Raw genomic sequence first — 17293 nt, forward strand, 5'->3', positions numbered from 1 at the left:
CATCATAAAATTTACAAACAATGTAAAGAGTAACAGATACTTTCAAATTATGTCAAAAACTGAAAAATGCAAGGTTTGCCAGAGATACAAGGTTTTCTTCCGACAGCAACGATATATATATATATATATATATATATATAGCTCTAAAATGTGATATTTTAGTTTGTTCCCCATGGAGGGGAAGGTAAAAAAGGTAAAATAAAAAATAAAGAAAGCTGTCCTTTAATGAACCTTAATTCATGCTTCTGTCCCAAGTGTCCTCCATCAATTATCCTGCTAGTTATGTAGGTTACAGTCTGTGCAGTGTCTAATGTGTTCTTTGTTTACTCGTTACATATTTTCATAATCAGGGGAGTCCTTGACTCATTTTTCACTCTTGTGCAAACAAATGATGTTTATTTTTTTTAACAAAGAGCAAGAATGAAACTAGGTCAAAATCACTACATCACCCCAGCTCTTGTTCTCAGTCACTCATGCTCTCTTTATTTCCCTATCTCTCCCTCTCTGTAGGTCTCTCCTAACATAGCTCTTGAAGCTTTCATGGTCAGGCCCTCAAGTGTGATGGGTCTGTTGTGTACGGTGGTGCAGCGGTCCTCTCTGGCACCCCCTGTGACTGACACTGGTCAGAGCAGGCCTACTGGCATTGTGCAGGCTCCGGGCTTGCTGGGAGACACACTCCTCAACTTCAGATGTCACGCAGCTAATGTCACAGTATCACCAACTGGCCAGCTCAGTCAGGTAAGAATTAACTGCTGTAGCAATTACAGTGAGTGAAGGGAGCTGATGAACATTACTTTTCCCAGAGAGCATCTGGCCTAAGTCCCATCCTGTTTTTTGGAGATCAGTAAATTTGCAGTATGATTCACATGCACTTCACATGAAGCTGATTATATCTTAAATAACAGTTTCTATGAAATAGGTCATGCTTCTTTATGGAGTTGAATTAACCAATTTTTTTGCCATTGCTTACAAACATACAGTGCAATATATATATTGCATTGCATTTGCACGGAAATAAAATTAAAAAGAAGCTACACAGGAAATCAAAATAGCTGTGATATGGATTTTAGGTTGCAGTGTGTAATCTATTGATGCCTTGTTTTGTTGTACTGGCACACTCGACATCCAGGGCTTTGAAGTTGGCAGCAGCAGGGTGTGTGTGAGTAGTCTGAGTGTATGTGTGTGTGTTGGAGTGGGTGTTTTCATACATTTTCAAGACAATTGTTTCTGGCCTTTGTAGTAAAACCAGAGAAAAATTAGGCTTTTCTGCAATTTAAGGACCAACAACACAGTCCTGACTTTGCTACATCTGTGTTTATGTTTTTTTAACCCTTAAAGGGCATAACCATGTCATTTTGATTTATTGAGATTAATGATAGGGTTATGATTAGGCTTAGCAATCTTATTACATATAGGAGGTTACATGTATATAATACATTTGGGGCATATGATTGACCCTGGGTTCTGACGCTGTATTAAAAACAAACCTGTGTGTGTCTGTGTGTTTGCGTGTGTGTGTCTTAATCTGTAGTCTGGGAATGTAGGCCACACCCCCTGATGGATGCTGTGTCCTTGTCTCTCTGTCACCCTCAATCAGAACTTTCCCATCAGCCCTCCTTTGGGTCTGTGCAAAATGACAAATCCTCCCTTTGCACTACCCCTACATATGCAGGCTTGAGGAAGGAACGCTGCCCCAGAGTGTCACTAAGACAGCGCCCTGATGTGATATTTCAATATTTAAACCACCTGGCCAGCATGCATGCTTTTGTATATGTTCATGTATTACTTACCTCTATAGTTCTAGGGCAGTGCAACAGTGGCATGATATATGATTAACTAAGCAGGTGGCACTGGTGCAATGCATTCAAATGTGACTGCTTGCTGAGCCAGAGACAAAGCAGCAGCACTCTCCCGCGGCAATCAGCCTGCCAGGAGCAAGTTAGACTTTTCCACAGAGTGGACAGGTGGTGATGTGATGCAGCAGAATTTTCCAGGATGTCCAGTGTAAAGGATTGGGCTATTGTTTCAACACAGAGATTAGGCAGAGAATTAACCCTGTCCTGCCTAACATACTGCTGGCACTACATTCATAGACTTTAGTGATGTCCTTTTTAACTAATTAAAATCTACCTCCAGAGCATTTGGTCACAGTTTCCCACAGCTAAATGTTTTAGCTTGTATAATCGAAGCTTCCGTTTTTGCTTCTGTTTTTCCATCACTGTATACTAGAAGTAGCTTATAATGCTGCCTTTGTTGTTGGATGCACTCTGAGCTATGGGCTCAGTGATTAATTGATTAATTGATTGAAAGACAAGAACTTTGAAGTATATTCACGTTCAAAATGGAAGTTTGTGACAAAACAATTTACATGTTCTTTACATATGAAACTAAGAGTGACCACATGATTGACAAGTCATATTATTAAAGGTTAAATTATTACAATTTATTAAAATGCAGGAATAAACACTTTTTTCAGCACTAAAGCCTCAGCGAACCTAAAATCATGACCAGGGGTCATCTGGGATTCTCAACTTTCCCTATTGCTAGCACAGCCCTAGCTGGATGAAGCAGTTTAAGAAGATGAATAAATGAACGAATAAACGGATGAATGAATGAATGAATGAATGAACGAATTAGGCAAATCTTGGTGTTGTGGGCAAACAGTGTACCTGTAAAGCATGCCCTATGAATAACGCTCCACTGTCCTTTAAAATGAACAATGCATCTAACCAGAATTCTGTCTTTTTTGTGTAGACTGGCAGATTTGATCACAAGGTTGATGGGGTTTTTTCTGTCCACACAGCTTTAACAAAACTGCATTTCCTCTCAGTCTCTCTGATCTATGTGAAGAAGCTTATAAACTAAAAGCTAACAACCAAGCGAAAGCTAACCTAGGAAGCATAACAGAGCTATCAAGCTAGTTCACCTGTATTTTGATTTACCCAGCTTCCGTTTGCTCATTTGTTATTTTATCCTTTCATCACAGGGGACTCCCCAGGAAGGCATAATGTTTTCTATGAATTAACAAAAGCATGTGTCTAAGTTTTAGTTCATTTTTATCCAATGGAATTATGCTGGTCTTTAAACACTGGAAGTACTATTCTTGTTTGATTGTTGGTTTCTTCTGTCCATTCATCAGTTTGTTCTTTGTCCTTTCAATTATTTGTTTGTCCATTCGTCCATCTAAGTGACCATTTCATTATTCTGTGTTTTCACACTCCCTGGATGCACGTCCAGCCGTACAGTGAAGAAATAAATTATAAATGTTTTAAGTGAGAATAAAGTTTATTATGTAATTTTAAAAGTGCTCAATATGAGTACTCACAGCCTTTGATTGCAATTTCGGAGATCATCCAGTGTTGTGGAACCAATGGCGAATGCTCTGAGCTGTCAAATCACGTTGCACAGTTGTGACGAATTCACTCTTATTGAAGTGGAGACCGCAAAATGCTTTCTGCTCAGGGGTCACCGTCTCCTCACAGACTGAAGGGAGCCATCTTCCAGTGACAGTCAGAAATTGTATGACCCCCTCTTTCAATTGGTATATGATTGGTTCCTAGGCACCTCACGGTTGTAAAAAATATGGCACTTTGAAATCAGATTAATCTTTTTGAATCACCCTGTACTATATTATATTTAAGCCATGTTTTATTATGTTATATATATATATATATATATATATATAGCGGGCGGCACAGTGGCGTAGTGGGTAGCGCTATCGCCTCACAGCGAGGAGGGCCTGGGTTCGATTCCCCGGCCAGGGTCCTCTCTGTGTGGAGCTTGCATGTTCTCCCCGTGTCTGTGTGGGTTTCCTCCGGGTTCTCCAGTTTCCTCCCACAGTCCAAAGACATGCAATCAGGCCAATTGGACATGCTAAACTGCCCCTGGGTGTGAGTGTGTGAGTGACTGTCTGTGTCTGTCTGTCTGCCCTGCGATGGACTGGCGACCTGTCCAGGGTGTATCCTGCCTTCCGCCCGAAGACTGCTGGGATAGGCTCCAGCATCCCCCCGCGACCCTGACGGAGAAGCGGCTTAGAAAATGGATGGATGGATGGAGATATATATATATATATATATAATTTATTATGCCATTTTTTATTCAAACTTTGATAGATGTTTAATATAACTGAATTTACTATCATACAAACATTTTTAATATACTGTGTTCCCTGAGATTTTAAAGAGTTTAAAATAGTGTATTATACTATATAGGCTGGAAGCTGAGATTTGGATGCTAAGGAGGGGACACAACCAGAACCTGCCCCCCTCAACCCATTCCTCAGATCAGCAGCCTTATATAACAGTGATGAAAGAGGCAGACAGAGAAAGAAACACAGAAAAATAGAGAGATATTGAGAGAAACAGCGATAAAGAACAGCAGCTAGACTGCACTGGTAAAGCTGGTAACAAGGCCTTTCCGGTTATTGCCAAGTTGGCATGCTGACTGGCCTCTCCAACAGCATTACTGGCACAAACACACACAAAATTCCAATTGGGACTTTTTGCATGGTTGTAATTGACCTAAATTTCTCTCTTGTGTAGACAGTAGTGGCCGATTATGCATATAAATAGATATATTTGTGATATTTAAAACCCCGATTTTTAATTTATCTGAATTCCAGTGAAAAAACAATTTGAACACCAATGATGACCTTATTTGGTCAAGCAGAATTGCGACTGGGTTGAGTGTGTGTAACATGATCCAGTGCTCTTTGACAGTTTCTGATGTAAGTCAGGATTTCCACACTTTCTGACTTTGCAGGACTGTTTCTTCTGTTAGCACCACCTATTGATAAAATGTGGAGAAGCTGCTTGATTAGCTCACCAGGCCCAGATTAGGGCTGGAGAAGACAGCCAAGCAAATTTAATATCATAAAAAATAAACAAATCACTCATTCTTTTTTTATATAGAATTTTACAAAATGTCATAACTTTTCTGGAAATGGGTTGCACATGCTCACAGAATGTGAGATATTTTCTAAAGCAATGCTTTGTTAGAAACAATTTTCTCTTGATGTTCTCCATATCTTCCCTTGTTCTGTCTCTCCCTTTGTGGATGTGATTTGAAAGATTCTGCCACAGCATACTTTGCCAGCGGCTTTGACTTTAAAAGCTGTCATCTCGATCAAAGCATCAGAAAATAAAACGCCCAAAACAAATCCCTTGTGACTTCTGTATCTGGAGGCTCTCAGGGGAGGAGGAGTGTGGGCATGCTTGATGATGGAGCTTCCATTGACCCTCTTTTTACTCTGTTCAGTGTTGCATAGAGTGAAGACATGAACTCAGACTTAGTATGCAGCTCTGACACAAACAGAGAAATGCGAGAAAGATTTGAGAATGCCGAAGGTTATTAGCAAAATTTGGCCCATATCCTACATTTTTCAATGTTTCATGTTAGTGTGGATTTATGTACAGCCTCATTTCCAAAAACGTTGGGACCTAATGTAAGAATGTCAATAAAACAATGCAATGACATGTAAATCATGTAAACCCTATATATAATTGATAATAGTACAAACAGTACAAAGATATATCAAATAGGTTTTTTTTGTTGTTTTTGAAAAACCTATGCCCATTTCATGCCAGCAACACGTTTAAAAAAAAGGTTAGGACAGGGGCAACAAAAGACAAAATTGGCAGCAAATCAGTAACATGATTGAGAAAGAGATATAATATATAGTTCAGAGAGAAGACCTTGCTTATTTCAGCAAGAAAAAGAAACTATATTCTGCACAGCATGGCTCTGTAGTAAAAGAGTCTAGTTGCTAAACTGGCCTGTCTGCAGTCCAAACCTGTCACCCACTGAAAACATTTGGCATATTATGACACAAGAAATATGACAAAGGAGAGCCTGAACTGTTGATCAGCGAAAATCCTCTATCACACAGGAACAGGAAAACACTTCACGTTCAAAGCTAAAGCAATTGGTCTTCTCTGTTCCCAAACGCTTACAGAGTGTTATTAAAAGAACAGGTAAAGCAACTCAGTGGTCAAAAATGCCCTGTCCGAATGCTTTTGAACATGTTGTGTGAATCAAGTTTAAAATTGACATAATTTAAAAAATAAACAAAAATAATAATAATACAATTTCTCATATGATATGTTGTCTCCATACTGTTTTCAAATAAATATAGGGATTTAATTATTTGTACATCACTGCATTCTGATTTTATTTACATTTTGCACAGCATCCTAACTTTTCTAGCAATAAGGTTGTTCATTTTACACCTCTTTTTATCCGTTAGAATTGAACTGGCTGTTTTTATTATGACATAAGTAAAAGGTGTTTGTTCTAACAGCTGTCTTATTCAAAACACTTAAAACTTCATAAAGAATGGAGGAGACTAAACCTCTGTAGGCTGTGTAGACAGATATACACTGTATGGCCAAAAGTTTGCGGACACCTATACATTGCGCTCATATGAGCTTTTTGGACATCACATTCTAAAACCATGGGGATTGCTATGGAGTTTGTCTCCCTTTGCAGTTTTAACAGCCTCCACTATTCTAGGAAGGCTTTCCACGCCATTTTGGAGCGTGTCTGTGGGAACTTGCGTTCATTCAGTCAAAAGAGCATTTGTGTGGTCAGTCACTGATGTTGGAGGAGAAAGCTTGGCTCAATCAATGTTCCAGTTCATCCCAAGATTGTTTAGTGGGGTTGAGGTCAGGGCTCTGTGCAGGCCAGCAGAGCTCATCCACTCCAAACTCATCCAACCATGTCTTCATGGAGCTGACTTTGTGCACTGCTGGAATATGAAAGGACTTTCCTCAAACTGTTGCCGCACAGTTTGAAGCATATAACTGTCTAAACTGTCTTTGTATATTAATATATCATTTACCCTTCACTGGAAGTAAAAGACTGAACCCAAACCCTAAAAAATTGTCCTAGACCATTATCCCTTCTCTACCAAACTGTAGTGCTGGCACTATGCATTCCGGTAGGGCGCATTCCACTGTCATCCGCTTAACTCAGGTTCATCCCTCAGACTGAAAGATAGTAAAGCGTGAGTCCAATGGTAGCATGCTTTACACCACTCCAGTCAGCGGCCATCAAAACCCATTTCATGAAGCTTCCAACGTGCCGTTCTTTTGCTGATATTGCTTCCAAAGGCAGTTTGAATCTCTGTCGTGAGTGCTGCAACAGAGGATAATCGTTACACACTTCAGTGCTCAGCGGCCTTACTCTGTGAGTTTGCTTGGTCTAGCACTTTGTGGTTGTCGTTGCTCTTACTCAATTCCATTTCATAATAATAGCTCTTACAGTTGACTCAGGCAGATCTAGCAGGACAGAAATTTCACAAATTGACTAGTGGCAAGGGTGATAGTGCCATGTTTAAAGCCACTGAGCTCTTCAGTACAGCTCATTCTACTGCCAGAGTTTATAGAGATCACAAAAATACTTTTGACCAAATAGTGTATGTGGATTAGTTGTTTTTGTGTAATGTCACAATAAAATGAATTCATAAAAGCCTGTTTTTTGCAGTGTAGTTCCTAAAATTGTCTGTAAGGAATAGGGAGCAAATGGTATGTTTTGAAAATTTAACATGGCTTAGATTCTGTTTATTTTTGAGTGTTTTGTTTTGTTTGATATACCAGAAAATACATTTACTGACCATTTCTCATGGTCTTTGTTATTTTTTTAAATTTCCTTTTTTGATGCTTTATAATGCCAGTGAACAAACAAAATTATCATTTAAATGTCCTGGACATTATGTGACAGGAGTGATTGTAGAGTGACAGTAGAGTAATTTTAAAGCTAAAATGGAAGGAGCTTTAAATGGAAGGAGCTACTGTGTTCAAGAAAATGAGAAGATTGGAGACACACTATATTGCCAAAAGTATTCACTCACCCATCCAAATAATTTAATTCAGATGTTCCAATCACTTCCATGGCCACAGGTGTATTAAAGCAAGCACCTAGGCCTGCAGACTTCTTCTACAAACATCAGTGAAAGAATGGGTCACTCTCAGGAGCTCAGTCAATTCCAGCATGGTACTGTGATAGGACGCCACCTGTGCGACAAGTCCAGTCATAAAATTTCCTCGCATCTAAATATTCCACAGTCAACTGTCTACATATTATAACAAAGTGGAAGCGACTGGGAAGGACAGCAACATAGGCTACTTAAAATGACAGAGCAGGATCAGCGGATGCTGAGGCGTATAGTGCACAGAGGTCACCAACTTTCTGCAAACTCAATCGTTACAGGCCTCCAAACTTCATGTAGCCTTCAGATTAGCTCAAGAACAGTGCATAGAGAGTTTCATGGAATGGGCCATGGCCAAGCACCTGCATCCAAGTCTGAGCAGAGTCCTGACCTCAACCTGATAGAACATCTTTGGGATGAATTGGAGTGGAGACTGTGAGCCAGGCCTTCTCGTCCAACATCAATGTCTGACCTCACAAATGCACTTCTGGAAGAACAATCAAAAATTCCTCATAAACACACTCCTAACCCTTGTGGAAACCTTTGTTATAGCTGCAAAGGGTGGGCTGACATCGCTTTGAATCCTATGGATTAAGAATGGGATGTCACTCAATTTCATGTGTGTGTGAAGGCAAATGAGCGAATACTTTTGGTAATATAGTGTAAAATGTATTATAAAATGGTAAGCATGGAAAGAATGCTAATAAACAATGGAATAGACCAGGCATTGACGATGATGCAAAAAGAAACAATGCAGCCCAATCTCTAGGTATTGATGATGTCTGATGATGGCTGTAACTGTGAAGATGAAAATGTCTATATTACGAGGTCTATAACCTATAATAAGAAACAGAGTTTAAAGAAATTAGGGACTGAAGCCCACCTGTGATTCTTTACTTGAAATATATCTTTGAGGTTTTATCCTAAGATCATAATAATTTCTTGTTTTATTGGCATGGAGTTGATGTCTTTGGGTGGAGCTGTATTTATGAGATAGAAGGGCTACAATAACATTCCCTGTCCCATTCTCATTCTCATTTGGTTTCCCAGACAAAGCAGGCCTGATTTTTTTTTTTTCTTACTTGCAAATTAGTTTCAGAGAGTGCTGCTGTGCAGACCATATATGAAAGAAATAAATCATTGAGAAAACTGAAATCAGGAAAGATTTCTTTGAATTTCAACATCTGGGTCAGGACGACTTTGAAACTAGTTCCTTTAAGTGACACAAGCTTTTAGAGCTGCCCAAAGAGGACGACTCATAGTGCTGATGGATGAAGTGGGTAAATTCTCACCTCTATATTGGCAAAATGTTCCTATGCTAGCACTTTGGCAGGAGATAATGTTTTACTAGCAAGTGGTACTGATGATGATGATGATGATGAGGATGATGATGATGATGATGATGATGATGATGATGATATGTTTCCTATAACACTTTACTCAGATGTACAGTTAGGCCCAGAAATATTTGGACAGTGACACAATCTTCATGATTTGGGCTCTGCATGCCACCACATTGGATTTGAAATGAAACAACTGAGATGCAGTTGAAGTTTAGACTTTTAGGTTTAATTCAAGGGGTTGCACAAAAATATACTATGAAATGTTTAGGAATTGCAACCATTTTTCTACAAAGCCTCCTCATTTCAGGGGCTCAAAAGTATTTGGACAAATGAACTTTACCATAAATAAAATGTTCATTTTTAATACTTTGTTGAGAATCCTTTGCAGGCAATGACTGCCTGAAGTCTGGAACTCATGGACATCACCAAGCGCTGTGTTTCCTCCTTTCTGATGCTTTGCCAGGCCTTTACTGCAGTTGTCTTCAGTTCTTGCTTGTTTGTGGGTCTTTCTGCCTTAAGGTTTGTCTTAAGCAAGTGAAATACATGGTTGAACAGGTTGAGATCTGGTGACTGACTCAGCCATTGCAGAATATTCCACTTCTTTGCTTTAAAAAAAATTCTGGGTTGCTTTGGGTCATTGTCCATCTGCACTGTGAAGTGATGTCAAATCAACCTTACTGCATTTGGTTGAATCTGAGCAGAAAGTATATCCCTGTATATGTCCGAATTCATCCGGCTGCTTCTGTCTTCTGTCACATCATCAGTAAACACTTGTGACCCAGTGCCATTGGAAGCCATCCATGCCCATGCCATCACACTGCCTCCACCATGTTTTACAGAGGATGTGCATCATGAGCCGTTCCAAGCCTTCTCCATACTATCTTCTTCACATCATTCTGGTACAGGTTGATCTCAGTTTCTTCTGTCCAAAGAATGCTGTTCCAGAAGTTCCAGGCTTCTTTAGACATTTTTTGGCAAAGTCTAATCTGACCTTTCTATTTTTGAGGCTGATTAATGGTTTGCACCCTGCAGTGAACCCTCTGTATTTGCTCTTATGAAGTCTTCTCTTTATGGTAGACTTAGATGCTGATACACCTATTTCCTGGAGAGTTTTCTTGGCTTGGGTGGATGTTGTGAAGGGGTTTTTCTTCACCATGGAAAGGATTCAGCAATCATCCACCACTGTTGTCTTCTGTGGACGTCCACAAGTTCCTGAGCTCACCAATGGGCTCTTTTTTTCCCCAGAATGTACCAAACTGTTGATTTGGCCACTCCTAACATTTCTGCTATCTCTCTGATGGATTTCATCTTTTTTTCAGCCTAATGAAGGTCTGTTTCACTTCCATTGAGAGCTCCTTTCACCGCATGTTGTGGGTTCACAGCAACAGCTTCCAAATGCAAATGCCACACCTGGAATCAACTCCAGGATTAATGAGGGAATAGCCCATGCAGCCCATGAAATAGCTTTTGAGATAATTGTCTAATTACCTTTGGACCTTTGAAAAAGAGGCATCTACATATTAAAGAGCCATAATTCCTAAACCCTTCCTCCAATTGGGATGTGAATACCCTCAAATTAAAGCAGAGAGTCTGCACTTTAAGCTCATATATATATATATATATATATATATATATATATATATATATATATACTACATATATAACTGTATCTTGAATATGTTTTGGTAAACAGCTAAAATACCAAAACTTGTGTCAAAACTTGTCACTTGTGTCTGTCCAAATATTTCTGGGCTTAACTGTATATAGGGACTTCATATTAATAAAGCAACACTTGTATCATTGTTACCAGCTTATCTCAGCCACATAAAATGTGTTATAAAGTAAATGAAATTGCATTGACATATAGGGTCATTTGGTTATTTGCACTGTTGTGGAGCATCATTCCAAAATAATGAAACTAAGGCAGATGTATGAACACCATTTGTCAGTTCTAAGATGTTGATACCCTCAAACTAAGGTTATAATTTTTATGGGCATTTCCCATAAGTAAGAATATACACAGTTAGAAATAAAGATACTGTACAGGTACATTTTTCATTTATCAAGGTACAAACAATGTTAATGTCCCCTTAAAGGTACAACAGTGATTTTAAGGTACCTTAAATAAGTTTTTCCCAGTGAAAAATCTTTTCATAACCTATACAGTAAATAAAAAGCCTGGAGATGAGATGGCGCGCGTTAAGTCGATAGAACTTCGAAAATGTAATATCAAAAGATTGTGCTACAATTATGTTCTCTGACTTAAGGTACTGAGACAAACTCTTGAGGGTACCACCCCAGTGACAAGAAGGGTACTGTCCCGGTGACAGTTTCGTACCTTTTTTCTGAGAGTGTACACATTTCCACACAAAGAATAGGTGCTTAGGTAAAATAGGTTCCTTGTCTTTATTTCTCTAGATCAAACTACTTTCTTTTAAATAAAATCAAAAGTAAAAAAAAAAAAAAACTATGACTTGTTTTAGATATTGTATAATATTATTTTAATGAACAGTTTCCACTGAGCCCTTAAATGGCCAGATCCTGCCAGCAGGCCCAAAGCTTTACTGCACACTTCTGTAATCTAATAACAGCTTGGCTGATTTGCGTTGTAGTCCTTGTCATTACTGAATAATAGGCCTTAGCATTTCATGAGCCTCCGATTTTAAGGGGTTAAGGAGGCCAATGTGGCTCCAGACATGAAAATCATGTTAGTAGTTTAGGTCTGCAGCCACACAAGTCTTCTTAACAGAAATTGTGCTTTTAGCTTTTACTCAAGTAGAAATATGTAGAACTGATGTATTTAGTTCTTAACCAAGCCTCTGTCTTTGTCCTATAACTTGGAAATGAAGCTTTATAATAAATGCAGTTACACATAGCTCAAATATCAATTACTTTAGTTTAAAGTCCCTTCTGTCAATGCGATGTCATTTACTTCTTAAAATCCCTCATGTCTTGCACTTATTCACATAAATTCAGATTTTTTTAGTTTGTAAATACTCAAGTATTGCTTTGCAAATATGTTGTTCAACGCTTATGCTTCTGTTATGACATAGTTCGCCTTCACATAAAGTTTATGTTCTTGTCTACCAAAATGTCCTGACTATTGGCAAAAGGAGAACAGTGAATAGTAAATTAATGCTTTGATATTGTGTTATTGCCATTTCCTTTCTGGTTATTGAAGTCAAGGTTTAGGGTTAAGCTTGGTGAATTCGTACTACATATACTAACATTTATATTACACATACGACTTACTAAGTAATTAAACATGTAATACATATGGGTATGTGTGCGTGCAAGTGTGGGGGTGGGGGGTGAGAGGGGCGCTGCAGAAATAGAAAGAGAGATGTGAGAGTGTTTCCACTTACATATTTGTCTTTATGTTTGCATCTGTCTCTCTGTGTTGGTGTGTGAATTTGTCTGTGCTTGTGGTCAGGATTCTTCCCCTCTGCAGAGGAATATTAAAAATGCATTTCTCTGACTCGCACCAGCACTGTGAGGAAACAGTAGAGAGAGCTGCAGGATGCTGAAGGCTGAAAACACACTCCCTCTCTCAGACACAAACAGGAACAGAGCGGTGGGGGTGGGGGTGGTGGAGGGAGGGACAGGACCACATATACAGCAGACTGAGAGAGGAAGGAGAGTGGGGGTGCACAGCTCAGTGTAAAAAATTTATATGAGATATAGAGTAGAGTGATGAGAGTCTTCTGGGTCATCTGTATATTGAGGCTGTCTTCGGCTGTGTTTACATTACAGGCCATATTGTTCAGATTTTTTTTCGTTCAGATGAAATTAGTTCACACATAAGTTCCACAAATGCTGCACCACTAAATGCAGGATTTAACAATTAGCAATGAAAAATGTTCTTGTTATTTTAGTGGTTTTGTGTCACACATTACAGAGACAAAACTGACCTTAATTACCTTCTTAGTTCATGGTCATATTAAAACCTATTCGTCATATTATACCGATTAAAAGACACAATTCTCATTTTCTCATAATCTTTGACTGAAGTGTTGTCTGTTTCAAAAATATCAGATTTTTTATTACATCACCAAAAACATGTACACTGCATTACATGTACACAACAGTATAGCCTAGTATAAAATAAACAATTCTTTAAAGAGAACTGTTATAAAATAAGAGCTAATTAAGAAAAAAAAAAAAAGAAAATATTTGCAAAAATATTTGTGTTATTTTAGACTTTGCAGGTCTTAGAAAAGGAATTTTTACTGTGTTAAAAATCGACACTGATATTGGTGCCACATTTTTTAATATCAGACGGACCCAATATCTGAGCTTTCTTCCTTGACAGTTCACGTTCATGTTTGTAATGAACTGTAACTGTAATTAGAGCGAACAGGAATGTGCCCTGAAAGAACTTACAGGCACACATTTGCTCAAGTTAGCCACTTCTGGCCCTCCGCCCACACTGGATGATATGCTTATGCAGAGTAAAGTTGGGGAAAATACATGAATCTGAATATTCTCATTAGAGTTGTGTACAGATGTGTACAGTTGTGTATGTACAGGAGCACGTAAGAAAATGGCTCACTTTTTATTTTTCAAAAGATCAGGTTTTTTGCGTTTACAGTTAAATTCAAATCAGTTTATACTGTTTCAAACCTGTAGTTTGAATGTGTGTGACAGTGGCATCAGAGTGAGTTCTGTGTTCCCTTCATGCAGAAATACTTTATACCAGTAGGCGGTAACCAGCTTTAGGTATATTTTAATATTACAGCCTTCTGCACCCGGCTTTTACATTCACCTGCTTTCATTTGTGTTTGTTTATTTATTTATTTAGTTTTGGCTTTTCTTTTTTTTTTTAAGATGTCTTCTTTTTTGATCCAGTATAGCATCACACATGCCCTCATGCTGACCGTGTGCTCCTTGACGCTGTAGATCTCTCTCTCTCTCTCTCTCTCTCTCTCTCTCTCTCTCTCTCTCTCTCTCTCTCTCTCTCTCTCTCTCTCTCTTTTTGTCTGGCCCTCAGGCTTACAGCCATTGCCAGTGACATGGATGCTTGTTGATGCCTGTGGCAGCGAGACTGTCATAACACGGCAGCATGTCGGAGCGAGGACTGCTGCCACAGCTGTTCCAGGCAGTTTTAGTCAACCATGTTGTAGTGTTTATTCTGGTTTATAACATTTGTGAGCTCAATTTATTAATAGTCTAAATGAATTAAAGAATGAACTACTTTATGTGTTTAGTCTGTCAGTCAAAACATTTTAATCAGTTTTTGAGTGAGAGCAGTTTTGGGACATCCTCAGAATCTCAGCAGGAAACCATAAGGAATCTTTAGAGCATGCAGATCAACAGTGGTCATGCTTGAAATGCTTGTTTGTGTGGAAATGCACACAAACGCTTGTGTCACGCTTCCTGGTTCACAGTTGGACTCTCACCTCAATGCGAACCCCAACTCCCAAGATCCCTCAGCAAGTCATGTGACTCATCTGAGTACTGATTGTCATCACCTGTAGACAGTACATGTTGTTCTTGTTTACTGCTTATCCCGTGTTTGACCTTGCTTTGTTTCCCTATTTTCATCTTTCAGATTATTCCCTATTGGCTCTGTGTACATGTTAGTTAAATATCTTGGCTTCGACTCTCTCTTGTTTACTGGATTGTGATTTGGGCAGTGTTTAATCCTGTTTTTGTATCAATCCTTTTCCAAATAAGCATTCCGGTTTATTTTACATTCGTGAGTGTCTAATTCATCAACGCAGCATTGCACCATGCCAGTGTATTTCTACTGAATTCTGTGAGCTGAATGTAGATGCTAGAAAGGGAACACAAAAACAACAAAGCTAACTTGAAAAACAGGTGGAAGGTATAAAACGTTTATATAAAGGCTGTCTCACTACAGCCATAATAAACATTGTTTACGATGATGTTGTATGCTCGGGTACATTTATGCTATCCTTTAGAAGCATCCAGTCACCACTCCCAAAATCCTTACTAACAAAATTGGTGGTGCCAATGAAGAGATCAGATTAAAGCTGAAACCATGCAATGGCACTGCTGCAGTGCTTGTGGAAAGGGAGGGCTGAAGTGGAGAAGCTGTGTTAAGCCACAGCAGGGGCTCCAGAAACTCCTGCCATGATCTGCACATAATATTGTGCGCATGCAGCATTTCTGAGAAATAAGGATTTCAAGATTTGCATGTGAGTTTACCTGAGCACATCTCAGGTCTCAGCGAGGAGCCTGGTAGGCAGAAAATGGTACTGTCTTCATTAGGCAAACTCAATGACCTGCACAATCACTGCTACATGTTGCAAAGATGGAGGGCATATTCAAAGGGCTTGTGCTTTCATTAATGACAGTCCATGTACGCTTTTTGTAACTCAGCTAAATGAAGTGGAATAGAAATAAGAGGGGGTGGTAATTGCTAAATCAGCTGCGCTGATGCAGTGGTCTGGCACAGAAATGGCTCCAGCACAGAGGAGACAGAGGGGCCAAACAGCAGAACAGAACAACACATTCTAGAAAAAGTCATGAAACAGGTAAAAGGGTTCAATAGTTAAAATCACCACATATACAAGCCCCATTTCAAAATAATTGGAACAATAGGTACAAGGCAAATACAATCAGAAATCAGGAATTTGTAAACTGTCTTTTACAGTCATTTAATCATATATCTTAATTGTTGATTTTTGTAAGTAAACACTAATTCTAGATTTGATACTTGCAACATATTTAAGAAAAAGTTGGGAGAGGATCAGTAAAAGACTGGGAGGTAAACAGGTGCATAGGTAACAGGTAATGCTTTCATTATTGGGTACAAAAGGCTCAGCCACCACCTTGTGAAAAACTGCATGAGTAGATAGACCAGCAGTTTAATGACAACATTTCTCAATGCATGGTTGCAAGTAATTTAAGGATTTCACAATCCATAACATCATTAAAAGATTCGGAGAAACTAAGTGTGCAAAGGGCAACCTGTGACCATCCATCCCTTAGACAGCACTACATTTAAAACTGACATGCTTCTGTAACAATCTAATTGCTTGGGCTCAGGAATACTTCCCGTGTCAGTAAGCACAGTTCATCATAGCTTCTCAAATGCAAGTTAAGATTATGCAAAGCAGAAGCCATGTATCTACAGCATCCAGAAACGCTGCCGACTTCTCTGGGCTCTACCCGAGTCCACCTTTCAGATTGTACTGGGAAATATTAGTGTTCTCTGGTGCATATTCTAGTACATCCAACTGATACCTATGCATTTTCAGCACATGCCTGTACCTGCTGGTGGAACATCCAAATGGAATGATCAGTTCCAGATACCAGAGTTTAGACATGCTCAGGGTTACAATTGCCTAGCACTCACTTGTTTCTGTTCAGGAAGAGATATCCTCTCAGGAAAACATGCAGAAACTCTTTCTGCAGTCTGCAGTTTCATTTGAGGATACAGTATGAATACCTCATAATGTAAACTCCGAATCTAGACAAACTGACATAATTATTAGTCATGCTCTTTTTCTTCATTCTTCTCTGCATAGTTCAACACTCTTTAGTCCTACAGTGCCTTTCATTCTCTCTGTCCACCTACTAGCCACTCTCTTTTACCTTTTTCTCTTTTTTATCTTTTTCTGTCTCTCTCATCCTGTAACTCACTCCTCTATGTCACTTAATCTGTGCCCTCTGCTTTTATCATCCACCTTTTGCCAATCACAGCTTTATTGACCCTCTCCTTCACTCTTTCTCTTTCTCTCCCTTTCTCATTGCTGTCTCTTATCCTTGCAGTAGGGAGCTGCTGGAGTTACTTGCTCTGTTTCTTTTGCTCTGTCTCTCACGCTCTTGCTTTCTCTGTCCTAACCTCATCTGCTTTAAGCTACCATCCTCTTAGTGTGTGTGTGTGTGTGTGTGTGTGTGTGCGCCTTGGGAAAGTTCATGAAAGCTGTATGTGTTGAGCACAGCAGGTATTCTGCAACCTCCTGCTGGTCAGACACATATCTTGCTCACACACAAATGTAAACACTTACACACGTGGATACATCTGTTCTCTCCTCTCTCGCTCTCTCTCTCT

The 17293-nt window shown here is 39.2% G+C and overlaps 1 protein-coding gene across 1 annotated transcript in view; it reads left to right on the forward strand.

Moving 5' to 3' along the window:
* Positions 1-17293, forward strand: part of LOC108426860 (adhesion G protein-coupled receptor A3) — a 214381-nt gene that overhangs the window by 78570 nt on the left and 118518 nt on the right. Inside the window, exon 12 of the mRNA XM_017696663.2 lies at positions 511-738. Coding sequence (XP_017552152.1) covers positions 511-738 — 228 coding nt within the window. The remainder of the gene's footprint in view (positions 1-510; positions 739-17293) is intronic.

Source organism: Pygocentrus nattereri, chromosome 5 (assembly GCF_015220715.1).
Source record: "Pygocentrus nattereri isolate fPygNat1 chromosome 5, fPygNat1.pri, whole genome shotgun sequence".
Taxonomy (NCBI): domain Eukaryota; kingdom Metazoa; phylum Chordata; class Actinopteri; order Characiformes; family Serrasalmidae; genus Pygocentrus; species Pygocentrus nattereri.